Here is a 26,928-nt window from a genome sequence, read left to right as displayed (position 1 = left end):
ATAGAGCACATTTGTTTCATGGAGGATTATCAGTTATTGCAGACCAGCTGGTAGCCTCTCTAAACCCTGCAAGGCAGACCAGACCAGATCAGCCACTAGCCTCTCTAAACCCTGCAAGGCAGACCAGAGCAGCCATTTTCCTCTTTCAAGCCTGCAAGGTAGACCAGTCCACCCGCTTGCCTCTTTACAGCCTGCAACGCAGTTCAGAGCAGCCGCTAGCCTTTCTACAGTCTACAAGGCAGCTAAAAGAGGAAGCCATTCAGTTGCTTGTTCAGTCAGACTGGACTTCTGCAATTTGGTCCAGGCAAGCCTTCCTCTTGTGCGATCAGACCCCTGCAACTCATGCAGAATGCAGCTGCACGGCTTGTTTTCAACCTCCCAAAGTTCTCCCATGTCTCCCTCTGCTGCGTTTCCTCCACTGGCTCTATGTAGCTACTCGTATCAGATTTAAAACATTGATTCTCACCTACAACACCATAACTGGGCCTGCTCCCACATACCTAAAGGCACTAATCAAGCTCCATTCTACACCACACTGCCTTCAAGTCTCTAGTACTGCTCGACCTCGAACCACCATCCCTCAAGACACAAGTGTTGAAATTCTCTGTCCAGGCACTCATTGTGGAATGAACTTCCACTGTCTGTCTTCAAATAAAGACTGAAGTCTCACATCTTCATGGAGTCACCAAGGACTTAAACATGCAGTTTATTTATTTATATTTTTCCTCTACTTGTTTACTGCCTTCTTTCCACTCTGGCCAGGACTTTGCCTTGGTGGTATTCTTAACACTGACCTATCGTGACGTGAGGATATGTAAGTACTTCTGTAAGATGCTCTGGTCAAGCGCAACTGCCAAATGCTGTACATGTAAAGTAGCAGCAGGTACTGCAACAGAGACGAGTGTCTGTTCCAGGTGATATAAACATGCAATCCTTCACTTGTAAGAGGGTCAAAGTTCCAGCGTTCCACCAGTTTCTCTTTTGGCCTTTTTTATTTTCATTTCTGGTTTATTTTAAATGTATTTGTGAATCTGTCTCATTATGGCAAAAATAAAGAAAAGGAATCATAGGTTGAACCAGAGCCTTCCAAACACGGTTAAATTATAACACAATTAATCGTGCACAGGTGGGGTTACAATGTGTAATTTTGTCCCACTATACATTATTCTACTATCAGGACTTTCTCAGAAATATGTCAAATGAAACAAAAAAAAAAAAGGCTTAAGCTTTGTTTTAACATAAAATTGCAGACTATTCAAGTAGCAGATAACAGGGATTTTTAAAACACAACAAACAACAAAAAATAAATACTCCAATTTAAGTCTGATGATAAAGTGAGCATTGATCCAGGAGCGTCTGCATGTGTGCTGGACATGGGGCTGGAACTCCTTCCCTCTACAGCGGGGTAAATTCAGATATACACCGAGACACGTTGCACTAATCCCCTGAACTCTTGCCCAGATCTCACGTTCAGTGTGACTTCAACACATCAGCACAGCACGGCTCTGAGCCATACCAACAGGCCAGGAGTGCATGGTCTAAGTTCCCATTCAGGGGAAGGGGAGGGTCTAAAGTCTAATTATCATAATTATTTCAATGTATCATGCTGGACTGAAGATTGTATTAAGGTATTATACTCCAGAATAATTTTATACTAAACAGCTTTTGTGATTTCACCTGGCGTAAGAACTGGACACATGGCTGATGGTGTTTTCATCAGCATTTTATTAAAAGCATGTGGACCTGCAGGTCAACAAACATGAAAATAAATACAAAAAGGGAACATTTATGGCAGTGTTCCTTAAAAGCATACCAGATCAAGTTACAGCATCAATTAGTAAAATTGGTTAGTGAAATCATTCATACCTGAAAGGTTTGAGTTAGAAATAATTACATTTTGTATTTGAGCCAGTCGAAAAGCACAATAAGGAGACTCTTATTTTGTATTCTGTACCCATCTCATCCCAATGTGCCTCATATTTGTACTGCCATACCGTTATACTTTGGTTACTGATTCTTTAAAGTTATGCAATTATGCAAAACTAACGTATGATGTCTCGTCATTTTCCTGTTACGGGCCGTTAGGGCAGCTAAGAGATGACTGTCCATACTGACACTAGGCACTAACAGCATTTCATGAAAAGAAAATCAGAATAGGCCTACAAAAACAACCCAAAAGAATCACTACATTAATACAGCGGCTGTCTACATTTATAGAATTGTAAAGCGCTTATAAGTCAGTTTTGGAGCACTGAAATATCTCTTCCTGGCTCCACAATTGACGCCATAAAAAACGGCAGCTTACGTTGACACTCATAACCACCAGGTGGCACTGCACTATCACAGTGCCCCTTGATATAAACTTACAATAGGCTAAAGCACAATACTGATCATGGATCAGATAGCACATACACTACTTGCTCTTACTTTTTCCACTTTTGTACAGATTCATATGTGCAGATTTTCTTTCTATAGGTACACACATCAATACTGCTCACCTGCGCCAGTGTATTTAACATTTCTATGAAAGTAATCACTTTAGAAACAACACTGATGCATTTAAAGTGGAGGCCGTCTTTCGGCGGCTTCTATAAAATTAGCATGCTTATGATATTTATGTGCTCTTATGTCTCATAATTAATGTCTTTCTTGAAACTGTCAATTGATTCTTCACAGTAATTACTATGTTACTCTTTTCTCAGCCACTGCAATAAATATATATCTTAAACTTGACACGAATATGATGTTTAAAGAAAAGACAAAGGAAGAATGTGGGGAGAAGAAAACTGTCCTGACATCAGGCAAACAATGCCCTGTACAATAAACAACGCAGCGCTGGAACTGCCGTTTTCAGTAAAAGCTAACAGAATTGGTAGGTAGCTACGTAACAGAAACTGAACACGCCACCGGATCCATAATAACACTGTTATCCAGATCCCACCGCACCTTCGCCAGCGTCGTTCACATACACTCGCGGAGGTCTCAAAAGCCTAATGCTGAACACTACAATCAAACTCCATGACGTGGATTAAGACAGTGTTCAAGACGAGTGCAAGAGTCCGGTGGCTCCCCCTAATCAGACATGTGGAACCTCACCTTTGATGTGTCTCGGAGAGGCTTGTGACCCTTCACAAATGTGGAGTTAGCTAGTCCTCACTACAACGCTGACTCGCTTGAGTGCACGATGAACTGCCCGCCTATAAACTCGCATAGCATGAGCAGTCGTAACGTACGAGCAGTCACTGCTGGTCATTTGTGGCAGATAAATTTTAAAAATACTGTACCCAGTTGCGTAGTGACACTCTGAAAGCAGAGATGTTTTCATTGTCATTTTTAGCACGATCGCACGCTCATAGTTGGCTATGTGCTTCCCTTGATGAAGCATGCTTTACAGCTTACACAGTTCTTCTCAACTTAAGGGGGTAGGGCCGGCTGATCCAGAAATCCTTTCATAGCTGTGAACATCTCTGCCCCAGCACTGGCAGCATTACCCTTCTCTCTCTCTCTCTCTCTCTCTCTCTCTCTCTCTCTCTCTCTCTCTCTCTCTCTCTCTCTCTCTCTCTCTCTCTCTCTCTCTCTCTCTCTCTCTCTCTCTCTCTCTCTCTCTCTCTCGTCCTTCTGGGGCTGTGCGTCTAGCTGCTGTCTCTGGCGGCGGGCTCCACCTCGGCCTGCTGCTCGGCTTGGTCCTGGCTGTCTGAGGGCAGCTGCACTCTCTGCTCGTCCATGCGCTTGGCCTGCACCCTCTGGATCAGGCTGAAGAAGTCCTCGTCCGGCACGGTGGGGGCCCGCGGACTCCCCTCAGGCGGAGAGCAACGCTGGTCGTCTATCCGGGAGGACTGCACCCAGATCGGGGACACAAACAGACGTTTTCAGCACGCTGGAGGTACTGGAGATGTTATTTATCGCAAAGTAATGTAAGATAATAGACAGTCAAAAGAATTCCTTAAAATTAACAAAATGACATAACTTGGAGCGTAATCACTGTCCCTCAGTTTTGGGAGATGCATTTTAAATAGTGTCCCAGGCCCAGCCCACTCAACTGTGAAACCCTGGGTCCCTGAAGTGCAACTAAAAGCCCAGAAGCAGCGTGTTCAGCTCATCAGAGCCCTCACCTGGCACCTGATCAGCATGTTGAAGAAGTCGTCGCCGGGCTCCTGCAGGTCGGGTTCGGCGCAGAGGTGGCCCAGATTATTCTGGGTGATCCTGAGGCCCGGCAGGTTGCTGACGCTGACCCGCTGGTCATCCAGTCGTCTGCTCTGAGAGCTCGCGATCAGATCAAACAACTCCTCTGTTTGGGGAGATGTGAGGAGGCTGGCATCTGCACACACCACACACGCGGAGCCTTAGTGCAGCGTTCACGGCTGAGCAAAGACTTCATTAGGAAGGCCGCCGTATGTTTACATACATATGTTACAGTTAACTGGAAGATATAAAATTGTGGATTGTAGTTCACCACTGCTGGCACCATTACTGCAGTTCACCAGTTGACGGACTGTACAAGAGTTCTGTACCGTGTGTGTGCCGTGTCAACCTTCACTGGCTTGTTTCATGAATGGCCTGGTTTTGACCAAAGGCCCTGGGTCAGATAGGTGTTTTTGATGCATATTTATACTATAAATGCGCTTGTAAATACTGTTCAGTTTAAATAGTGTTCATGCAAATACTTATGAATACTGGAATAAACTGAGATCATTTATGAATCAGGTCATTCATAAATGAGGCCACATAAAACATGGAACTATAGTGGAATATACAGTACAAGCTTCCTTCGGTGAGTGAACTCCTGAGTACACAACTGAGCGAAACAGGAGAGCAACCCGAAAGGTTCATCTGTAGAGCTGGTGTGGCTAATGAACTAGCAGCTTTAGCAATGGTAGTGATATCTTTTTACCAGTGCTAATCTGTCAGAATATCTCAAGAAAAGATTTACATTATATTTGAATGAATTCAAATTCACCCCAGCAATTTTATAGTCATTAATTATTTACATTGATTTGATAATGATTTTAATTGACAGCCTTGTGTGTGGCAGACTGACCGCTGAGCATGTCGCTGAGGGCGGGGTCTCCGGCGGCTCCATGCCCTTCCTGCCCACTGGCACCTTCATCCAGGTGGCACCGCTGGTCATCCATGCGACTGCTCTGAAACTTGCTGAGTAGGTCAAAGAAGCAGTCCTCATCTGAGGGGTCACGACCCAGCTTCTGCACACAGCGGGTGGGGAGGGGGGCGAAGTCGACAAACAAACGCGCAGGTTTAGTTTCCAAAAGAGCCTGCAACGCAAACATTCTTACACGGGCCCATGAGCGCACAGATGTGCCCAAATCCTTTAAATCCTTGAAGTCTGTGAGGCTAATTATAGATTACTATTTGCAGTGTAAAGTAAAACACGGATACCGCTTGCGTTCCCATCCTAGAAGTAGTAATGGCAGGCACAAAAATAAGTTCTTCTAAACATCTAACAAAGCCTGTGTGCAGCTCATGTCATCTCGCCGAGCCTGAGAGCAGGTCCTGCTGCACCTCTTCATTGCCCCTGACTGCAGGTGAGCTGCTGCCAAGACCCCAGACACACCTGTGTTCCACCAATGTATCACTGTGACCTTTGTGTGGTCAGCTGCTGTAGCTCATGTGAGTATGTAGACACACACACACACACACACACACGAGCAAACAGAGCTGAAAGGCAGAGGCTACCATATCAGTGGTGAGGTGTCACTAGCACGGGTTTCCCTCTATCATAAGGGAGGTGGAATGAATAGCTGTATTTATCTGTAATGATAGCGATTGATCCTCCGGTCCATCATTCAGTGGGATTATTAATCTGTGTGTACCCAGTACCATCAACGCCATTCCATTTGCAATCACATCAAAAGAAAGGCAAGACACTTTGAAACACAGCTGACACTCTTTCAGCAAACGGAAGACAAACAGTAACACAAAGGCTTCTCGAAGTGTACGGCGGGTTGCCTAAACACCCCGAGTTCTCTGTGTCTCTGCGGGGGCCATTGTGTTGGGTCATGGAGCTGCTTTGCTGATAGACCTTCCATTCTGTGAGAGCAACACAATCTTTTCAATCAGGGTGCCAGAGGGTGGGCTGATAGGAAACCGAGGATATCAAAGTCAGAGTGGCACCAAAAAAAAAAAAAAAAAAAAAAAAAAAAAAAATCAATAGAACCCACTGCGCTGAAATTAGCAGACAAGCTGCTGCCCTCATGCGGCATCGACAGCCCCACCTGAGCTGTTCCCCTCACACATGCCTCCAATAACGCCCCACCTGAGCTGTTCCCACAACACACGGCACCAACGGAGCCCCGTGGAGCTGTTCCCGTAACACACGGCACCGATGGAGCCCTGCGGAGCTGTTCCCATAACACACGGCACTGACGGAGCCCTGTGGAACTGTTCCCGTAACACCCTGCACCAACAGAGCCCTGTGGAGCTGTTCCCGTAACACCCAGCACCAACAGAGCCCTGTGGAGCTGTTCCCATAACACACGGCACTGACGGAGCCCCGTGGAACTGTTCCCGTAACACCCAGCACCAACAGAGCCCTGTAGAGCTGTTCCCGTAACACCCAGCACCAACAGAGCCCTGTGGAGCTGTTCCCGTAACACCCAGCACCAACAGAGCCCTGTGTAACACACGGCACCGACGGAGCCCCGCCTGAGTTGTTCCCCTCACACACGGCTCCAATAAAGCCCCACCTGTGCTGTTCCCCTAAAACTCGGCACTGATAGAGGCCGGCCCGAGCTGTTCCCCTCACTTGCGCCATTGGCAGAGCCCAGACGGAGCTGTTCTCCTCACATGCAGTATCGACAGAGCCCGGCCCGAGCTGTTCTTCTCACACATAGCCTCGACCTTTTCCCCTTGCACATGGCACTGACACAACCCATCACGGACTGTTCTCACTGCCCCGATAAGCACATTGTATGCTCCCTGTTATCAGCATCTCATGAGAGATTTTTTAAATAAACCGCTTCTTGCTTCTGATGACTTTCGAGCACATACAAGTCGATCAGCAAGCTCCCTGTGGTAGACAGAGGCTCTTAACCATAGATATTCTGAAGTAGTCAGTATTGTCAACTGCATTTTGGTACAGTGGCTATTCATCAAAAGCCCCTCTGAAAACAGAACTGCCTTTTTATAGGAAACATACAGCAATACTTTGTCTGTATAAAGCTGATAACAGCACAACCAAGCTACTGACCAAAGCACATCCAGCTAAACTACTGACCAAAGCGCATCCAGCTAAACTACTGACCAAAGCCAACTTCTGCCCTTCACACCTAAGGTCTCTTCCTTTGTTTCCTTCTTCCTCTCTTGCTCTCTTTTCTCCCTCTTTTTCTCTCCCTGTTTCCCTCGCTCCTGCAGGCCATCTTTGTGCTACTGTGGGAAAACAGCTCATTATAAAAAGGGGGGTCTCACTGTCCAAGGTCACACTGTAAATGGCGACAGAGATAGAGACGGAGGGAATAAGAGAGATGGGGATGGAAGCAGGGGAAGGGGGCAGGGGAAGGGGGCAGGAGAAGGGGGCAGGAGAAGGGGGCAGGAGAAGGGGGCAGGGGAAGTAGAGGATTCCATCACTAATCACCACCTTCACAACCATCCATTACAAACCACACTATCTGCACATAAGCTTCCTGCATTTGAAAATGAAAATAATTCAACTACAGATAAATCATAGTGGCTGTAAAAACTCACCCAATGTCCATATAAATTTAAATCTAAGAGATAAAGTTTTCTTTTTAAATTATATTTACCCACCACTCTATGCCAGCCAGTTGTCCTGAGCTCTTAATCTGTGTCCGCCGATATCCGTGTGATTGGCTTTTCCCCCACCTTTACTATGTATTACCTCTCTCTCTCTCCCCCCACTCTTTCTTACATCACTTACTCTGCCTAGCTCTTACAACTGCCAATGCATTTGGTTTCATTATTCAATTATGTGATGGGTGAGAACGAGGGTGGAAGAGAGAGAGAGAGAGAGAGAGAGAGAGAGAGAGAGAGAGAGAGAGAGAGAGAGAGAGAGAGAGAATGGGCGGTCCTTGTCTACATTACATCACAGTTGCTATAGAAACCTCGACCCCAATCTTAGAGCCTTCAGTCTGTGCATACACGTATATACAGACATGCACACACACCTAAACAACGAACTGGACAAAAACAATAGACACATAGTTTGTAGCTCTCCCTTGATGATCAGTGTGTGTGTGTGTGTGAGTGTGTGAGTGTGTGTGTGAGTGTGAGTGTGTGTGTGTGTGTGTGTGTGTGTGTGTGTGTGAGTGTTTGTGTGTGTGTGTATGTATGTGTGTGTGTGTGTGTGTGTGTGTGTGTGTGTGTGTGTGTGTGTGTGTGTGTGTGTGTGAGAGAGAGAGTGTGTGTGTTTGCATGCATAAAGGCAGGTCAAAGGATACAAAGAGAGACTTAGGTGGCTCCATTTTCCTGGCCATGTCAAATGACGTTCTAAAAATATCTATGCCGCTCACATGACCTCTCTGTCAATACCTGCTTTTATGCACCAGAATGAGGCCAGTGGTACCTTCCTGTGAGACTCCCAAGATAAGAACCACAGAGGAGAGAAGAACCTATTTTCTGTAGCCTCTGTTCACATTACTAATCTATGGTGTCGAAGAGGACACGGCCAGTTTGGCGTCCTCTTGTGCCGGTGCTAATGAAGTCATCCACATTTCAAACGTAGCCAGCAAGTGTGGGCATCAGCACCTGCCCAAAGGCCAAGGATAAACGTACGGGCCCGCGAGGCCGTGTCAGATGATGGGGAGACGGCTTCCCGATCATATGTGATCCTGCCAGATCCATTAGGCAACTCCCGCAGCTTCAGGGTATTGATTGCATTCCCTGGCCACACATGGAGCGAGCATATTGCCTCCAGCTCAGTCTTTCAGAGGAGTGCTTTTATACTCGCACAAAGCTGCAAGATTCAATTAACAGCTTAAAGAGAGACAAACCTTTCAGACTATATTATCCTCCTCAGCAAAAAAAAAAGAGTGTTTTTAATGCCATGTCTAAGTCTGCTGAAGCCATTAGTAGCCTACATGTCTGGATGAACTATAGTACATAAATGGTATGTCCTGTGTAATGCTGAATTATGAATTTCATACAGCACAGTCTGAGAACCAAGCTAGTGTTTCCTCAGAAAAAACAGTAAAACTTTGACAGCAAACCTTACCAAGCTAAATATATTCTGGAATGGAAGTGGTTCAAAAGTTGTTTTAGTCCACTTATAGCACCAGCATCATCAAATACTGTGCTGTAGATTCCCAGCCGAATGATCAAATTCAAAGTACTTAGCAGAGGTAGTTTTACTGAGCAAAATCATATAGCTTCATGTATTAACAGGGTCACTGAGGTGCTTACCGGGGGCGGGACTTGCACTGTGATGTCATCTGTGTCCACAGGTGAGTCCAACCACTGCCTGTCATCTGATGACTGGCTTTCTGCATAGGTCTTTCTCCTGCTTGACTGAGACAGCTGGTTCTTAGACCCCCTGGACATGCTGTTCACGTCATGTCCGTTTCCATTCTAAGTTACAAAACAGCAGGTTAATGTTCATTCCGCACTTAAATACATAGTGAACACTTGAAACTCTTGCTTATGTTGATGACGTTAAAAAGCTGCATCAGTAAGTACTAATCTTTACTGGAATGTTTACGTTTAACTGGACGAAAAGCAGTAACGTGTCAACAGCCTATGTGACCATATCAGCGATGTGTTTTGTATTATTGAATTAGTCACTTCATGTGTACAACACTCTGAAATCCACACAGGTTTCTCAAAAATATAAGAAATAGCCCTCTACTGCAAAACACAAAACAGGTCATATTCCAAATAATTATATGCCTTCCTGAGATTTTAGAGTACTGAAGAGAAGCTTGCTACACCTCCTGTTGATGTGCTCCTTTTGAAAGCCTTGTAGCTTCGTGATGCGTAGTTCACAGTTCACACATAAAACCACCAATGTGGCAGTGGCTAAAAACAAACGCTTCAAAAGCTAATACCTTTTCAGAACTGTACTTCCAAAGGTCAACGCTGTCCATGCTGTTCCTCTTTGTGAACTTTGGCCTGGCACCTGGGGGGGAACAAAAGACCCTTAGCACTTCACATCCAGTCAGTTTTGGTTTTGTCCGATTTTCATCCATCGGCAGAGAAACAGCACAGGCCTAAAAGGAGTAGCTAGTGGCCTAGTGGCCGATCCAACTAGAACACACTGGGTTTTTAGAATCTATAACTGCGGTACACTCTTCTACTGCCTTACTGAATGACAAATCTAAAAAACATTTTCTAATCCAAATTTTGGAAGGCAACTACAATGGAGCTTTCAGACAGCTGTAATTTTACAGTGTGGGGAGGAGAAAGAAGTGTAGAATATTATTCAAGGGATTGCAGATCTCATGTTTAAATCTTTTAGAGCTGTCAACACCCTATGTGACCATATCAACGATGTGTGTTGTATTATTGAATTAGTCACTTCATGTGTACAACACTCTGAAATCCACACAGGTTTCTCAAAAATATAAGAAATAGCCCTCTACTGCAAAACACAAAACAGGTCATATTCCAAATTATTATATGCCTTCAGTAAGCACCTTTCACGTGTACCTGGTCCTTAAACTGACCTGCTGACCTCAAGAAAATCATTTTTCTTTCAGAGTAGCCAAGCAGCAGGTCCTGAAGTAGAATGCAAGTAAAAGAGGCTTTCACATGGTCAGATGCCAGCTGAAGGAGCCAGCCACCATGCAGTCACCTCTGACCCAAACGAAAAACTTAAAAACATAAAAATGTCATTTTTGTGCTGCGGTTTGCATTGAAGGGGAGAGCTAAGGTTGCAACTGGACCTTTAGACTGCAGATAGCACAATCGCTTTCAAGGTGCCATCACATAGCCTATTAAACACAGATTTGAATTAATCCCATCTCTCCAAGGCTCCTGATAACTCTGACAGGGAGTATGTAAAATACCCAGCAGTACTGCTTCCTCACACACCCTTCCAGTTTCAAAGAAACAGCCTTTCAGACATGCTCGCTCTGTCTCTGTGTGTGTGTGTATGTATGTATGTGTGTGTGTGTGTGTGTGTGTGTGTGTGTGTGTGTGTGTGTGTGTGTGTGTGTGTGTGTGTGTGTGTGTGTGTGTGTGTGTGTGTGTGTGTGTGTGTTTTCTGACTCACTGTTTCCTCCTGGGCAAAAGGAAGACTGTTCTGAGGTCACCCACCTGGAGCACAGGGCTAAAACAGGGCAGCACGAAGCCAGCCTATGCTCAACTCAGACCAACCAAAGCACTTCTGTCTAAACAAACCAGGCAGCCAGGAGGAATTTTAGCAGGCTGCAGTGACATGGAATTTTCCACCTTCTCACGAGCCTGTTTTTTTAAAAAAACAAAAACAAACAAAAACAAAACAAAAAAAACAAAAAACACACACCCCACTTCGTCCCTTCAGTTGGAAAACCAGATCCATGAGCTTTAACAACATGATCTGCTGTGTGTTTTTTCTACAAGACCGAATATAGCATGCTCTTACTAATGGATTCACTTTTTTTCCCCTTTTCACCTACCACGTTTTATATCTAATTATACATAAAAGGTAATTATGCTAAAATTGTTTAATATCTAATCACTCTCCTGATGAGAATGAACCTGTTATGCATCGACAGTACAGAACTGACCTCTGCTGACAACATCAATTCTCTTCCAGTCATCGACAAGATCAACAGCACAGGGTCATTATCTAACGCCTGTATAATTCTTCCTGCTTTATAATCAGTGGCAATTATTAACAATTACTGGTCAAAGTACAAAAAATGCATTAAATGCGAAAAGAGAGCCAGCCATTAGCGTCCATAACGAGCCCGCTTTGATGTTGCCTCTCTTAAACAGACTCGACCCTGTGCTGTCCTCCAGCACGCGTGCTCCACACGAGGGAATTATCCCTGGGGAGCTGAGAACAGCAGGCCGGGAGGACAGCACCACCCTTTTAGAGGCGGCCAGTGCAGGAGTATGGGCGGGAGAGGGAGCCATCGGGCACAGCAGCCCAGCACGCACACCACTCCAACAGCTAGCATGCAAGCAGCCCAACTCTGACTCTCCCTCACAGCGCAAGCTGGGGTGTGAAATGGTGCGTGTGTGTGTGTGTGTGTGTGTGTGTGTGTGTGTGTGTGTGTGTGTGTGTGTGTGTGTGTGTGTGATTATGTGACAACAGAGTGGAAGAGTTGTGAAAAGCGGTGGGACAGTTAAAGTGGACACATGCACAGTTGCAGTGCAATCCATCAGGCAGTATCTAAGTGAGTAAGGGATGCTGGGGTGGTGGTTTTTTTCTTCCTCTCTTTCGCTCTTACCCTGCATCTCGAATTCTGAACTACATGGAGAGAGATCTCCCTCCTTCATCCCTAGAGCCTCCATCAACTGCTCCACATTCATTCTAGCCGTTAACTCCCCATTCCTGTCCCCAATCTGAAACACAGAGAGAGAGAGAGAGAGAGAGAGAGAGAGAGAGAGAACGCAGAAGACTGCTATCATGTTCTGACATCACTATTTTAACCTCCCATCATATACTTACCAGGACAGCTATTTATTTATTTTTTTAGTCTCTTCATTTTTTATTCATTTGTGTTGCTGCATTATTATTATTATTACTATTTTTTATTATTTACATTTATTTAGCGCCTTTCTGAAACGCAAGGACGCTTTACGAAGGTATCAGCTTTTACAATCACTCACACATCATTACATGGCGAAACTGTTGTGTCTAAACTGTTGTGTTATCAGCTTATTACATAGTTCTGATATAAACAAGCACTTCCCAAATCTCCATTCTGACCTCTCTTGAGATATCGAGGTGTTTGCGGACGTAGTGCAGGGCTTGGCGGTGGTTCCCTAAGGAGACGTAGGCGTTGCCCAGACTCCAGCAAGCACGGCCTTCTCCAACCCTATGGCGAAACAGCCCATATTCAGCCCGCGAACATACGGCCTTGGATACTGGGCAAGTCAGTCTGAACACAATGAAATTCCAGCTGTTGCCAAAACGAATTCGGTGCCGTTGTCGTTTTAAAGAGTTGTTGCTGGTGGAGCTGCACTCACGATAAAGTTAAGGAAAGTTCAACGTCCGAAAGAGAAGCAGCTAAAGCGCAGCTGACCTGTCGTTGAGCTCCTGGGCGATGAGCAGGTGTTTGAGGTGGTAGTCGATGGCGCGGTCATACTGCTGCAGTAGTGTGTACGTGTTTCCCAAACTGTAACACGCCTGGGCTTCCATTGCCTGGTCCTTCAACTGCCGAGACAACTGCAGCGTCTTCCTAACGAGACATGAAGTGTAAAGAGATGCCAGTGAAGATCAGAAGCATATTTTAGTATCCTTCAAAAAACGACCTATTGCTACTGTTTTTCATGAAATGTTAGAACATATCGTTTGAACATATCTAACACATATATGTTGGAACAAAATGTTAGGAACATATTTCTCTTCCCACAACGTTGTCAGCAAAATGCACATTGGCTAGTACAATTCATGTTTTAATCCGGTGGACAATTGCGAATATTCTGCACCCGAAAGCACCTGAAAAATTGCGGTGCATGTTATACCTTGGTAGTCCTGTAGATGTCAGTGAAGTCAAGGCTTACCTGTAATAGTCTGTTGCCGAGTGGAACTGGCCCAGGAAAATGAGAGCGTTGCCAAGGTTACTGTACGCTCTTCGCTCAGCGGCTTTGTCGCCGAATTCTTTAGCAATGGAAAGTCTCTGCAAAAGAAAAAAATATCGGTGGCTTTTCTTTCTACTGATTGTTTAGGAACTGCCTGCATTAGTGATAGTCAAACAGGGGCCTTAATTATTTTAAATGTAACAAACGTTTATAGATGTTTGAAGGCTGCGTTTAAATGTTCGTATGTATCCTAGTATTGTGTATTTAACAGAAAAATTATTTTTCTTTATGTAATAGAACTATTAAATAATAGGATTATAGTTATTATTCTTTGTGCATTTATTAATATAAGAATAGTTTACAAATATGATGTATTATATGAGATTTTAAGATACATTTGTGGTGTTTATTACCATGGCAACAACATCAAATTGGTAGTGGTAGCTCAGTGGTTAAGGTACTTGACTTGTAATTTGCTCGTTCAAGCCCCACCACTGCCAAGTTGCCTGTTTGGCTGCTGAGCAAGACCCTTAACCCTCAATTCCTCAAGTTGTACTCAGTCATAATTGTAAGTTGCTTTGGACAAAAGCGTCAGCTAAATGCTGTAAATGTAAATAAAATGATCTGGGTGGGTGATGTGATGTGAGGTAGTCAGGGTCTTACCTCCCTGTGGAACGTGATGGCCTCAATGAAATTACCCAGCAGGTAGTGGGTATTGCCAAGGTTACCAAAAGCCCGGCCCTGGGCTGCCCGGTCCCCTAATTCCTTAACCAGTGAGAGGTTCATTCTAAAATACAGAGTAGGGGAGATAATCACTCATAGTTTACTGAGTCCAAGGCCACTTACAGTATATGGCAATGTATGCTATATGTATATGGGTACCTCCGCCCTGCACAGTTTCAGGTTCTCCTTTCCTCCAGCACACATGGCTAAGAGTCAAGCCCCTTATTTGGAGCTGGTTCGGGTGTGTTCAGGTGAGGAAAACTTCAAACTGTGCCAGGCACTGAAGTCCACAGGAATGGAGCTAAACAATTTACTGCAGTGAATACAGAATTTCAATGCAGTGAATATATCCTATATTAAATCTTCGATGTCGTATGTAGAACTTTGAGACATTAGCACATAGGAATATATAATTTTTTAAAAATTAAAATAACCTATAACCTTATTTTAACCTATAACCCGAATACATCTTGTCTGTGTTTTTGTGGGGCTTCAGCATTTGTCATTGACATGTTTACTTCTGATAACACAGGTCAGCGTTCCCACAGAGCCCATATTGTTTGAGGCCCTGTTTTCTCTTGGTAGTGCTTTCACATCAAACACCACCTTGGTGGAAACTCCTGCATTGCCAATTGTTTGTGGTCAGTTTTTCTTCCATAATACACACTGCTACCTGTGTGGAAGCCTTGAAACCTCTGACAAATGTGTTTCAACATGTACAACCCAGTGAGGCTACAGTGCGTAAACAATGTACACAATGTACCCTTAGCATTTAGTGACTAACATAGCACAGGAGTAAACAATAAGACCATCACTGTGGATCTGGAGTTGTATTTGGCCACTCACTCATAGAAAGCTGTAGCTCTCTGCAGAGTGTCTCGGACATCAGCTGGCAGGTCTCCCGGCTCCTGTGGGCAGCCCCAGAGCTGTTGCTTACCCTTGGCATGGAAAACGTTGCCAATGTTGTACAGCGCCCTCGCCTCTCCGACCTAACACAGAGGAAGTGGATATATATACACGTGATTATAGCACCTGTGTACATTTGGGTCTATTTGAGATTATTATGAATTGCTGGTGGAACTTGTGTGTTGCTCTAGTTTCAGTTCAGCCAAAAACTGGAATGCTGTAATAACAGTTTTAGAACAGGGCTGTAGGCACTGTGTAGCATATTAGCTTGCTATGTCATAATACACAGTGACAGACTACTATGGTAAGTTTTCTTCCATGGCCATTTTGCTGTCTTCTGAGAATTTTATTGAGTATGGTGATTGAATTTACAGAGGGCTTTGCCACCTGCTAATGTGCTGACATTCTCATGTTGATTGTGTGATAACACCCCTGAGTGAAGGGAAGAACCCCACCAGTTCTCAGCAGGTCGTCTGTGGGGTCACCTTGGGGAGGTAGATGGCAGGAAGAGGAATGCAATCTGGGACTTTAGCATCCTTATTGGCTGGGCCAGGTCCCATCACAGGACCGATGTTTAGAGAAGTGATTCACCGAAATTGTTGACTGATATGTGCAGATGCTTCATTTGATTGGCTGATACCGATTGCTGGCCAACATATTTGTGCATCCCCGGTTTAGAGTGAGGGTGAACCAACCCTGAGGTCTTCCTACCTTGTCTCCTTGCTCCTGGGAGATGTCCAGATGCCTCTGGCAGCAAACAATTGCCTCATCATAGCGTCCCAGCACTTTGAGAGTGTTGCCCAGGTTCCCACTCGCTTTTCCCTCCCCTATCCTGTCCCCTATTGTCCTGCAGCCAGACAACAAAGACACGGTCATCTGTTTTTCTCTGGATCACCATGTGCATGCAGTAGATCCATATCCTACTGTAGTACATTGGTAAGCTGCATTGAATTAGTTTACTAGCCCACTAGATATTTGTCCAAAAACACAGTGGATTTCAAATGGGATCAGTCCATGGCTGATCTCCAACATATAGCCACACACGCTATTAGTAAACATCCGATGAAGAAATTTATCCATGTTTCTTCTAACACGGACTCTAAATGCAGGTCCTTGTGGTGACCATGACACTTTCTGCAGCTGCTGATACGTTGAATAATAATTAATTTCTCTAGCCTTGAAGCTGTTCGTTAGTACCAAGTATATCATTTCCAGTGTATAATGTCATATTGGCCCCACGTACCTGGCCAGCGTGAGATCGTGTCTATGGTACTCCAGAGCTTTGCCGTACTCCTTAAGGTAGAAGTATGAATTCCCCAACTGGCTGTAGATGGCACTAAGAGTCTTCAGGTCTTCTGTCCCAACCTGGACTGCAGCCTCGAAGAATGCTGTCCCTCCCTTGAAGTCTCCTGCTTTGCACAACCTCTCGCCTTCTAGAGCCAGTTCCAGGCAAGATGCCTCCATTCTGAGGAGACCAAGAGAGGGACAGAAATTCACTTTAACATCAATATGTGGAAAGGCTCAAGGATTTTGGGAACTACTCCAGAAGTAGACGCTATCCAACAACTGTTGGCATTCAGAAGTAAGATTTGGACATAGGCAACCACCCTAACCATCATTATTTTTAACCTGTGCTGTTAGGAATGGCTACTAGTGAACAGACAAAAATATCTGTTCTCTGAAGAAATATATCATGCTGGCTTGATAACACTGTTATCAAGAGTGAAACCACTTGAGGTGGGGGGTTGTCTAATAATCTTAACCAGACATTTATATCCACATCAGCAATTTACAGTGTTTAAAAAACTAGACCGCTATGGCAAAACTCAGACATGAAGACAAAACATGCAGCTGTGCTATGGTTTTGGTGGTAAAGCTTCTGAAGTGTTATGCTGAAGTCTTATGCCTTAAGTCAGTTTAGTCCATTCCATCAGGAAGCTCATAAATATCTGAGGTCAGTTTTGATTTTTTATTTTCATGGAAAAATAAAATCACAGAGAAAAATATAGCATTTAGGGAGGACAAACACCATAAGTCAAACAGCATTCATTGAGAGTACATAGACAGCAATTCTTAACCGCATTCACTGTTTTTCTTTCATTTTTTAAATACAAAACATAATGACTGTAAAGCCTTAATATAGCCTGAACGCTTGCCAGTTATAAGAAGTTTAAAACAGGGGATTTCCTGTTGTCTTCAAGGAATTGACAGTAGAGATCACGCAAGAAAATTCTGCCCGGACATCGCAACAGCCCCACTCACTTCTGCACTTAGACTAAAAAAAGTTCCTTACATTTAAAAAAAGAAAGAAAAAAACAGATCTCCTAACTCAACTCCTGACGTTCAACATTCTGTAGTTAATAGCTGTCAAGCCACATCTCGCTTAAGTGCTCAGATAAACACGGTTCAGTTCCTGCAGCTTTGTGGAGCTTTAACAGCTGATTAGCCTTTGTACCGCGGGCATATGTAGGTGTCACACATGTACCTGTTCTTCTGTTTGCCCTGGGTCTTTTCCACATAAATGCCCAACTCCATCTGCAAGGGTTTCAGAGTGGCCCGGGGTCTAGGACCATGATGGGCCAGCCTGCATAAAGCAATCTGAGCCCGACTCAGGGGGCAGGCTGCAGTTGACATCGAGTCATCCAGGTTCATATCTTGTGGTGGGTTTAAGATCGGCAAGGCAGACATCACAGTTGCTCCTTGCTCGATGGGTTGCCTAAAGAACCTGCATCTATTGAGGATGCACAATGATGGGTCAAGTCCTAATGAAACTATTAAACAGGGATTCCTCTGGGTCAGGCAAAAAAATAATAATTTAACACTGTCTGACCACCTACCACAGAGCAAACCTACCGAACAGCAAGACCACATCAGTCAAAAAATCTAATCTGTTGCATCAGTCGTTCATCCAACAGTCCATCTTACTGAGTCTCGGACAGACTGCTTTCGAGCCACATTACAACAGCTGGTGTCGTAGCCTGTCCTCTGTCTGCAGATCCGTGTGTTGCTGTCTCAATCGATGCATGAGGCAGTGGAGGCATGTTTCTGCATGAGGACAGATGACGAGTGTCACACCAGCTTCTCCCAGCAGGAAGGCTTGGGCAGCGAGAGGCACAAGCTGCCCTAATTCCCCCATGTGTTCTTCTTTGAAGGACATGCAGAGCCCTGGATGCATGGATAATCCAGCACCTGTTAATCCTCACAGATATTCATTCAATCAGAGCTCAGACATTGGAGAAGGCATCAGCCACAGTCCTGCAGTACAGGAGCAGCAGTGGAGCTGCAATCAAGACGTTCAGGAGGACAGAGACCCGTTTAGATTTGGGAAAAAGGCATTTGAGTCTCCCATGGAGACACTGCATAAAAAAGCCCTAAAAAAGCCCACCTGTTTCAGACACAGCTCACTTTACTATACAAAACATTTGAATAAAAGATGCTTCTTTTGCCCTTGATCTTTGATACATTGATTTCCAGTCTAAATCTTGTAGATGATAAGATATCTATTACGGATCACTTTCATTCCCATATAGCCAGGTTTATAAACGATTTTAAAGAGAAGCCATATCATTTGTGCTTGGCAGGGGGCATTTTCCTAAAGGTGTGATGAGAAACTACAGGAAGTGTTTCATGCTTCATAGTGTGTGTGCAGCAGGGAACTCTGGGGACATGGGCTGAAAATAGAAGAAAGGAAATCGCTCAGAACCTCACTGGAGCACTCTTGTGGCTTAGAAAACCACATCTGTGTTTGGTAATATTAGAAAACAGGAAAAAGTCACTTTTATTCCTTTTTTTAAGTCAAGAAAAAATGGTCATTGTCTCCTCAGCACTGCCAGCGTCAGGAGTGATCAGGGATGTCAGTCTCCAGTCCTGCAGAGACCGAGAACTGTCAAGTTTGCTGTTCATTCTGCTATGGCGCACTTAATTCACCTCAAATAATTATAATCCTGTTTATCAAGAATAAAATCAGGTTTATCAGCGCTGGGAATGTTGCACTCAACAGTGCTTTGGGCCATCACCACTTGAATTTAACCACGTTGGCTTAGACACAGCACAGCAGATTCCTAGAGCAGTGTCAGGGTCCCTTACGTTCACTTCCTCGCGGGCAGATGCAGCATTTTGACTTCTAACACAATTACCATTTCATTCAGCCCATGTTAACACTGCGTTTGACTCTTTCAACCCAAGTAGCCTCTTCATCCCCTTCTCTGCAGATTACAGACCAGCTACGCTAACTCTGACATTCATAGCGTTTGATCTCTGAACAAGACAGACCTGTGAGGCGGCCTGGTGAGTTGCTGAGATGATGGCCACCCTCCTGCTGTGTCTGAGCCTTTGTCTCTTAATTCAGTCCATGGTGAGACCCTGATTAATGTTTCAGAGATCATGGGAAGCACTTCAGGCCTGTGATCTAGGTTAGGAGTGCCAAGGTCCAGTAGGCATTTCAGAGAGACAAGTTGAGGTGGGTTAGCCATTAAACACATGCAAGTGGTGACGTGTGTAACAGCATGTATGCTGGTGATACAGTGGCTGCCGCCATTACGAGCTTTATGGAACCTTTATGGCATCATGTTCTGTGTATTTACTTAAGAACAATTTCAAATGCTATTTGTTGTGTGGAGCAAGATTACCTGGGAAATCCAGAATTAACGTTAAAGAGATTTAGTAGCCTACAAGATTACAGAATAGACAGCCAATCAGCTGAGAGTGCTGCAAACACCCCAGACAAGATGGCTACTTTAGTGTAAGTACAGATGGTGCAAGAATGCAAGTGCAACCAGTAAGAGACACAGAGCATAGTAGCAGTCTCACTGTGCTTACTGCATTATATACACACACGTGATATGCTATGTTATACAATTTATTAAAACAAACATTTGTGCGTGCGTGAGAGAGAGAGAGAGAGAGAGAGAGAGAGAGAGAGAGAGAGAGAGAGAGAGAGAAGATGATTCCAGGGAGCACTTTGATTGCATAGTTGATGAAGGACCTTTGTTAAAAATGCCGTTTCTCTAGAAATGTATTTTTCACTGTTATTTTGACTACCTCTACATCTTTAACTACAGTACACTGCAGTTACTCCCAGAAATGTTTCACACACACACACACACACACACACACACACGTCCAATTTCTCTGGCAGTATATAGTGTGTACTTACATTGTACATGTGTAGATATACATAGATATGTGAAGTGTTTATGTTGCTACGATTTTTAAGTTGCTGTTGAAGTTTTTAGGTCAGCTGTAAGGCAACACTTTTCACTTTCAGTGTTACCATTTACAGCACATAATCACACAGCAGTACAGTATGTAAACTCCCAGGTGAAGATAAAACCCCATCTGGTTGGAGCACTATGAACTGGCTGAGTGTAAAGCAGCTTGGTCTAGACTAGATCAAAGCCAAGGATATGAATTCCCCAGCAGATGCGTGCTAGCCAAATAAAACAATCCAATACTGTGCAAATAGCAGAAACAGCACACTGTAGCAAAAGTGAACAAAGGTTGAAAGCATGACCCATAAAAGAAGACTTCAACTCTCAAGGTCTAGGAACTTCTACCTGATAACTCTGCATCAAGCATTCAGGTTTCCACACAGTGACTGTAAGATAAAAGTGCATTTAAATGGAACTTGTCCCTGTCAGGGTTCTGTGACCACTTCAAGACCGGGTTCACTGAACTGAAGAGATGCTTAAGGCTTAAGTTCCCTGACCTCTTGAGAGACAAGTATACAACTTTCTAATGAGTTTAATGAGACTACAACACAAACAACAATTAATGAAACAATAAACAGAAGCAGGTTGCAGAAATTACCTATTCAAGTTGTAAATCAGCCCAGTTTCAACCTAGAATGGTATGCGAGAAAGAAACTGCGGGGAGATGTGATCCAAATGCAGCAAATATGAATAATGTTGCAAGAAAAGATTCCTAACAGGTGTTCTTGGTTTTTAACTTCATTTCAATAACTACAGGCCTACTGGTTCAATTCCAAAGCAGTGTGCCAACATTCTTGTAGGAGATAGAGGTCTAGATACTGATATTTCAGAGCTTCCACTGTACCTAATCACTGCAGACACTTGAAATATGAAAAGCACCATTTCCTTTGAGAAAAGGCCTTAAGCACACGTGCTGTGAAGATCAATCTCACAGCTAATCCCATATCTGGTTGCATTATTCAAACTTTATCATCAATTTCACTTGTTTAAAAAGGCAAAACGTTTGAAAAGCCCTTTCTTTCCATAGAAATCCATTTAAAATAGTGGCAGTTCAGACCACAGTGCTGTTTTACTATGATTTTAGTAAGGGGTGGGACAAAAAGAATATAGTAACCAATGGTAGAAAACCTGTGGGCTTTGACTCCTTGGCTGGCCCCACGAGTAGAGCAGAGATGTGCCTGTGGTTGGGCTTGCCATGGGCGAATGAGAAGAGCACGCTGTTAACTGGCAAGCTCACAGACAATTGCAGCATAATTATACGTCTGTGGTTTCACTGGCTCAAATGCATCGTCATAGCAGCTGCGAAAACTGTAGCCTTTTTGACAGTTTTGCATGATGGCAATTTCATATTGGTGACTGTAGACTGAGTGGCTATTCTCCGAGTCCGTTTTCCCTGAATCTGGACGTTAATTCAAACTGCGGTCAAACTGTTTTACTATGCTGTGCTTCATACTGTATTAAACATGTAGGAACACTGTTTATAAAATAAAACTTATAGAAATATGTGGACTTGATATAGCCTCAGTGTTGATTTCTAGAGAATACCAGCCTACTGGAAATTATTGTATTTCCTGTAGCGAGCTAAGCTACAGCAAATCAGAAATGACTGAAGGAAGGACATCCTGTTTGGCAGCTAAGCCGTCAACATGAAAGTGTAGATAAGAAATCCTTTCAAGGTTCAGACGATTGGTTATTTGTGATACAGTTGTAACAGGAAAGGTTTTTAAACAGACCTTTGAATATTGAACCATTGATTGTGTGAACCCATATGCATAGGGTCTGTAAAAATGATCAATTATCACAAGTTTACATACATGGATTATTACTATTATTATAAAACACATTTCTGCCCCTTTATATTCTGTAACAAATCTGAGATATCTGCTGTTTCAAACACTTGTCACTTTGACACATACAGACATTTTTCAGTATAAATATATTTTATGAACCAGTTGTGTTAAGGAACATGTATTATTTTAGCATGAAATGTGCATGCTAGTTTTATTGTATATATGTATCTTTTTAAGCATTGTATAATGTATAATGCATATGTGATTCTTTTTTACTGACCTTTCACATCTATCAAGGTGTGTTAAGATGCTGACTTATCCTGCAGCAGAAATGTGGGCTTCAGGTCAGAGAGTATTAATCCCAACCTAATTGGAGGCAACCAAGTCCAGTTGCCAAGGAAACCAAAGGGTAACTCTAGGAATTCTTTTTCTTTTTTTCTTCTTTTTTCCCCTCTGTCAGCGACCACAGAAAATCCGGCAGTACCTAAGATATCTTTCATTGGAGAATTTCAGTCCTGAGATTTTTAATGCCCCTTCAGGCCTTCATTATGATCATTATTATTATGGAATCATGGACTGATTGTCTGGCCAACGAAAACAATATCAGCATGTGCCAGCACAGAAATATGAAAACCATTTTTCCCCTCTGGTCATTCAAACCGAAGTCCTTCTTCTACCCTACATTAAACACTTTTTTTCACCTCAGCTTCCCCCATGTTATCGTCCACACAGCACCGTTTCATTCCCTTTCCGAAATACGTCGGAGTTTGGTCGATTTCATAAGTCACCCATTGTATCGTGAATGGTGTAGATTTCGAGGGGGGCCTTTCACAAGCTGTCTCCTGGTCCTGCCATTGTTTTCACCAGCTAAAGGCATCGGCTCATGTGTATGGATAGCGTGTCGCCTCTGATATCAGCATAAGAGAGGCTCCAGATGAAAGCCAAACACACACAGTTGAGACAAAAGACCCCACTGGTGAGTGCTATGCTGGCTTGACATCACACACATGTATACACGCACACATGCACATACACAGCAGCATGGCGCAGTGAAAGTCCACTCTGTCAAATCACCTAATAAAAGGAGGTGTCAGCTCTGCCCAACACATCTCTTGGAGCTACTGCATAAGTTATCTAGCTGCAATTTGTTCAAATGTACATTGAACACAACGAACAATATCACTAACAGTTCTGGTTCCGTTTTAATTTTAAAAGTGCACATTTACTCTTAGAAGGTTCATACAGCAGTTTTTCAGTTCTTCAGATCTGGAACTTAATTGACATGGTGTAAAAGGTCAAAGATTCCAATTTGGTAATATTTTACTCAGCATGTCCAGTCAGTTATGGAACTGGAGTGTGCTACTGGAGCTTGTTAGAAATCTATTGGATTGAAATTGACTCAGGTAATCCTAGATCAAAACTGGCCCCTATTCCCTGAAAACATGGAGAATGTGAGGCACATTTTTCGCCTGGCTAAGCAGCTAGTTCATTGCACCCATGTGCGCGACGTGCTGACTGGCTTCGAAGGCCCCTCTGAGCGTCGGTTTGCGCCTTTCATGCCATTAGCATTCCTTCTGCCATCGCAGAATCACAGTGACAGCCAAAGCCGGTGCCAATCATGTTGTCACTATGCCCCCTGGTGTCATGACAACAAACAGCAGTACAAAAAAAAAAACAAACAAACCAAAAAAAAACAACCCACTGTTAGCCCCATTCGCCTACTTGTCAGTCAACAAGCAAGTAGAAACAGTCAAGGCAAGGCTCAGGCTGAAGGAACACATCTTTTTTAGATGGAGCATTACATTGTTTGTTACATTATATGATGCACACGCAGTGCTCAGAAAGCACCATTCTGCTCGTAGGACTCAGATACTCAAGAGACATAACCAGGCAGCTGTCCTGTCTTGAAGTGCATGAATTAGTAGTATGCGTTCACTCACTAACACTGACTCAGTGATTTCAGAAACCTCACACTACTGATGTGATAAACATAAAGTATCTAAAGCTGAATTTTTCCGTATTCAAATTCTTATTCAAATTATTTTCAGAGCTTGGTGATCTGCCGCTGCCAGGAGGAAGGAAAGACCAAAAGGCTGATGAGGAAATGGCTCGCAGACAGCAGCATGAAACGATGAGGGTGAGAGGCAGAGGCGGCCAGAGGCAGAAAACGCAGCTGCTGAACGGTTACTTACACAAACTCCAGCACCGCAAGGCCATAGCCTCCATGCTGTGTGCCACCTCAGCCACCCCCAACCCCCCATCCCTCGGGTCCGTGAGCACGCCTGTGCGCTGTAGACGTGGGAGTTTCTGCAAGAGCTGCTCCCAGCCTGTGTCAGGAGCCCGGTTGAAGCGAGAGCGGTCTGGGAGTGAGAGCCAGGCACAGAGCCTCTCTGCAGTGGAGAGACAGCCGAGTGGGGCTCCCCTCCCCGCTCAAGCGCTTCCTCCAGCCGGCAGACCCCGCTGCCCTGGAGCTTCCTCCCTCCCCACCCAAGAGCATGAGCCTCCAAGCGTGCACTCACGCGGCCGCTGGGCCACCCATCCCCCGAGCGTGCGCTCCTCCTACCTTGAGTGGAGCCTCTTGCTCGCCAGGTCCTGCTCCATGTCAGAAGCCAACAGAGCTGCGGGCTCCACTAGCCCTCACCGAGATTTCCAGCTGCTCACGTTTTCACCCTTTCCACTGGGGCTCTGAGTGTGTGTGTGTTCCAATATCTGTATCCCTCTTTCTCTCTCTCTCTCTCTCTGACTCTCTCTCTCACACACACTCACACACACACACGCACACACACACACGCACACACACTCTCAGACACAGTACCTCCCTCCTCTCTGCAATGGCAGCTACTGAGGAAGTGAGGTATTTGGCAAATAGACCATAAAAAGCAAAGCCCCTCCCTGCTGAGTGACATCAGAAAGCAGGAAGTACAATATGTGTGCACTGCTCTGCCTGTAGGATTGGCAAATATGTGTCCACATTGATTTTCAAAAATATTTGTGTGCACTTACATTCTTAGATGTACAGACACGAACACACTTTTACTTCACGCACAAAGCTCCCCAGTGAATCTTTCGCACCAGTCCGAACACGATGTCTGATACGTCTGTGTCCACGTGCGTAGTCACTCTTTCACATTTGAGTCCCTTTCATTTCTCCTCCCCTCGTGTCTCACCCTCAATGTTACCATTCTTTCACGACTAGCCCCTCCCCCTCCCTCTCGCCATCTGCCCTGGGCCCTATGTAACCCCCCACCTCATCAGCCAGCAAAGTCGCCCATTTACACACTCATTTAAATGTGCCAACCAAATTAGTCTCACTGACTTATAAGAGCAGTAGAGAGGCACGCCTGAGATAAGAAGGGAGAGGCGAGTGTGAGGAGTTCATTTGAAAGTGTGAAACGACATGATTATCAGCCGCCTGATAAGAGTAACAGAACCCATGACTAGTGCCACATGCAGGATTATCACCAGACCCCCAGTGACTTCATATTGTTCCAGTGCCAGTAGCCTGAATTCTGGCCAAAAAAAAAAGTGTAATGATTCTCAGTCATCTCATGACAGACTCGAGAACTCGGATTCCTCTCATTTATAGTGTTTACAAAAATCTTTTATTCTAGACCACAGTTTGTATTCTGAGATGCTGTGTAAATGATTATCTGATCTTTGAGTGTAGTTTGATGCAACCATTGCTTATAAATATAGGACTTTGTATTACCCACATTGCCTCTGTTTCCAAAACTGATTTTTTGCTGATAGTTAGGGAAGCCCTGGCTGAAATTTGATGACAGATAATTCCATCAACCAATACTGAGTTCCTCTTTTCTCTTTTTCTCTGTCTTTTATCAAGAGGCTTATGGTCAATGACTGTGGTGTACTCTTCTTGAATGTATTTTGAAACCACATGCAGAGTTTTCAGTAAGAGGAAATTCCTAAAAAACATTAATGAAAGTATTATGAAAAAAATAATACCTTGTTTTTTTTGTAGCTAAAACATTTCTAAAAATCTGTTTCAATACTTTCGACAGTGTCAGTATTTGTGGGTAGTGACACGATTCATTTAAGATGATTAAACATTAAACACATTTTCTTTGTGTAGGAAATTATAGAAGGAAAGAGCACAGTGAAATCTGAACAGGCTGGACATCACTGCAGTCGGCAGCGTAAACTGTTCAAGCCACGTCAAAGTCCACGTTATTGTCATTTCTTCTCACTAGACCTGCTGAGGAACAAAATATAGCTTCTCCAGGATATGATACTACATTGACATGAACAGCTGACAGTGCAAACAGACCGTAAATGCAATACATATATGAAGTAAACTATCCAAAACATTATACAGCAGTTTAAACAATCACAATGGACTGGAGAGGGCAGGACAATAGATGGCTGACAGTGCATAATGAGATGGATGGATTGTTATTTTATATATTCTACATATTATACAGTAAACATTGATGAAACATATTATTATCTTAAACATTGCCAGAGGAGCAGGTTATGGGTAAAGATTAAAGTGAGCAAAGTTTAATCTCAAGCATAAAGTGACAGCACACAGTATGTAGTGCTACTACCTATCACTCTGTGAACTATGAACTGTATAAAGATTAAACTGGAATTGTATAATTATCATTTCAAGTAACTGACTTGGCCGCACTTTAACTCTA

General features: G+C 43.9%; 1 protein-coding gene across 3 annotated transcripts; it reads right to left on the bottom strand.

Moving 5' to 3' along the window:
- Positions 1 to 1,707: 1,707 nt before the first annotated feature.
- gpsm1b (G protein signaling modulator 1b) lies at positions 1,708 to 25,431 on the bottom strand. Of its 3 annotated transcripts, none has more exons than XM_035527603.2 (14): positions 25,274 to 25,431; positions 16,514 to 16,735; positions 15,982 to 16,117; positions 15,211 to 15,353; positions 14,305 to 14,428; positions 13,624 to 13,739; positions 13,143 to 13,298; positions 12,827 to 12,935; positions 12,345 to 12,459; positions 10,014 to 10,084; positions 9,373 to 9,537; positions 5,039 to 5,201; positions 4,113 to 4,318; positions 1,708 to 3,836 (listed from the first exon to the last, which is right to left on the bottom strand). In XM_035527603.2, the coding sequence occupies exons 2-14, from the start codon at positions 16,732 to 16,734 to the stop codon at positions 3,633 to 3,635; spliced, it is 1,929 nt and encodes a 642-aa protein (XP_035383496.1). In that variant the 5' UTR covers position 16,735; positions 25,274 to 25,431; the 3' UTR covers positions 1,708 to 3,632. The 3 variants fall into 3 exon arrangements, with proteins under 3 accessions (XP_035383496.1, XP_035383495.1, XP_081575836.1); XM_035527602.2 differs by lacking the exon at positions 25,274 to 25,431 and adding an exon at positions 24,834 to 25,124; XM_081719710.1 differs by lacking the exon at positions 25,274 to 25,431 and adding an exon at positions 17,756 to 17,984.
- Between the last annotated feature and the right edge of the window lie 1,497 nt (positions 25,432 to 26,928).

This window comes from Electrophorus electricus, chromosome 8 (assembly GCF_041902795.1).
Source record: "Electrophorus electricus isolate QZ-2024a chromosome 8, ASM4190279v1, whole genome shotgun sequence".
Taxonomy (NCBI): domain Eukaryota; kingdom Metazoa; phylum Chordata; class Actinopteri; order Gymnotiformes; family Gymnotidae; genus Electrophorus; species Electrophorus electricus.
The sequence above is the reverse complement of the archived record's forward strand: the minus strand, read 5'-3'. Positions and strand labels throughout refer to the sequence as shown.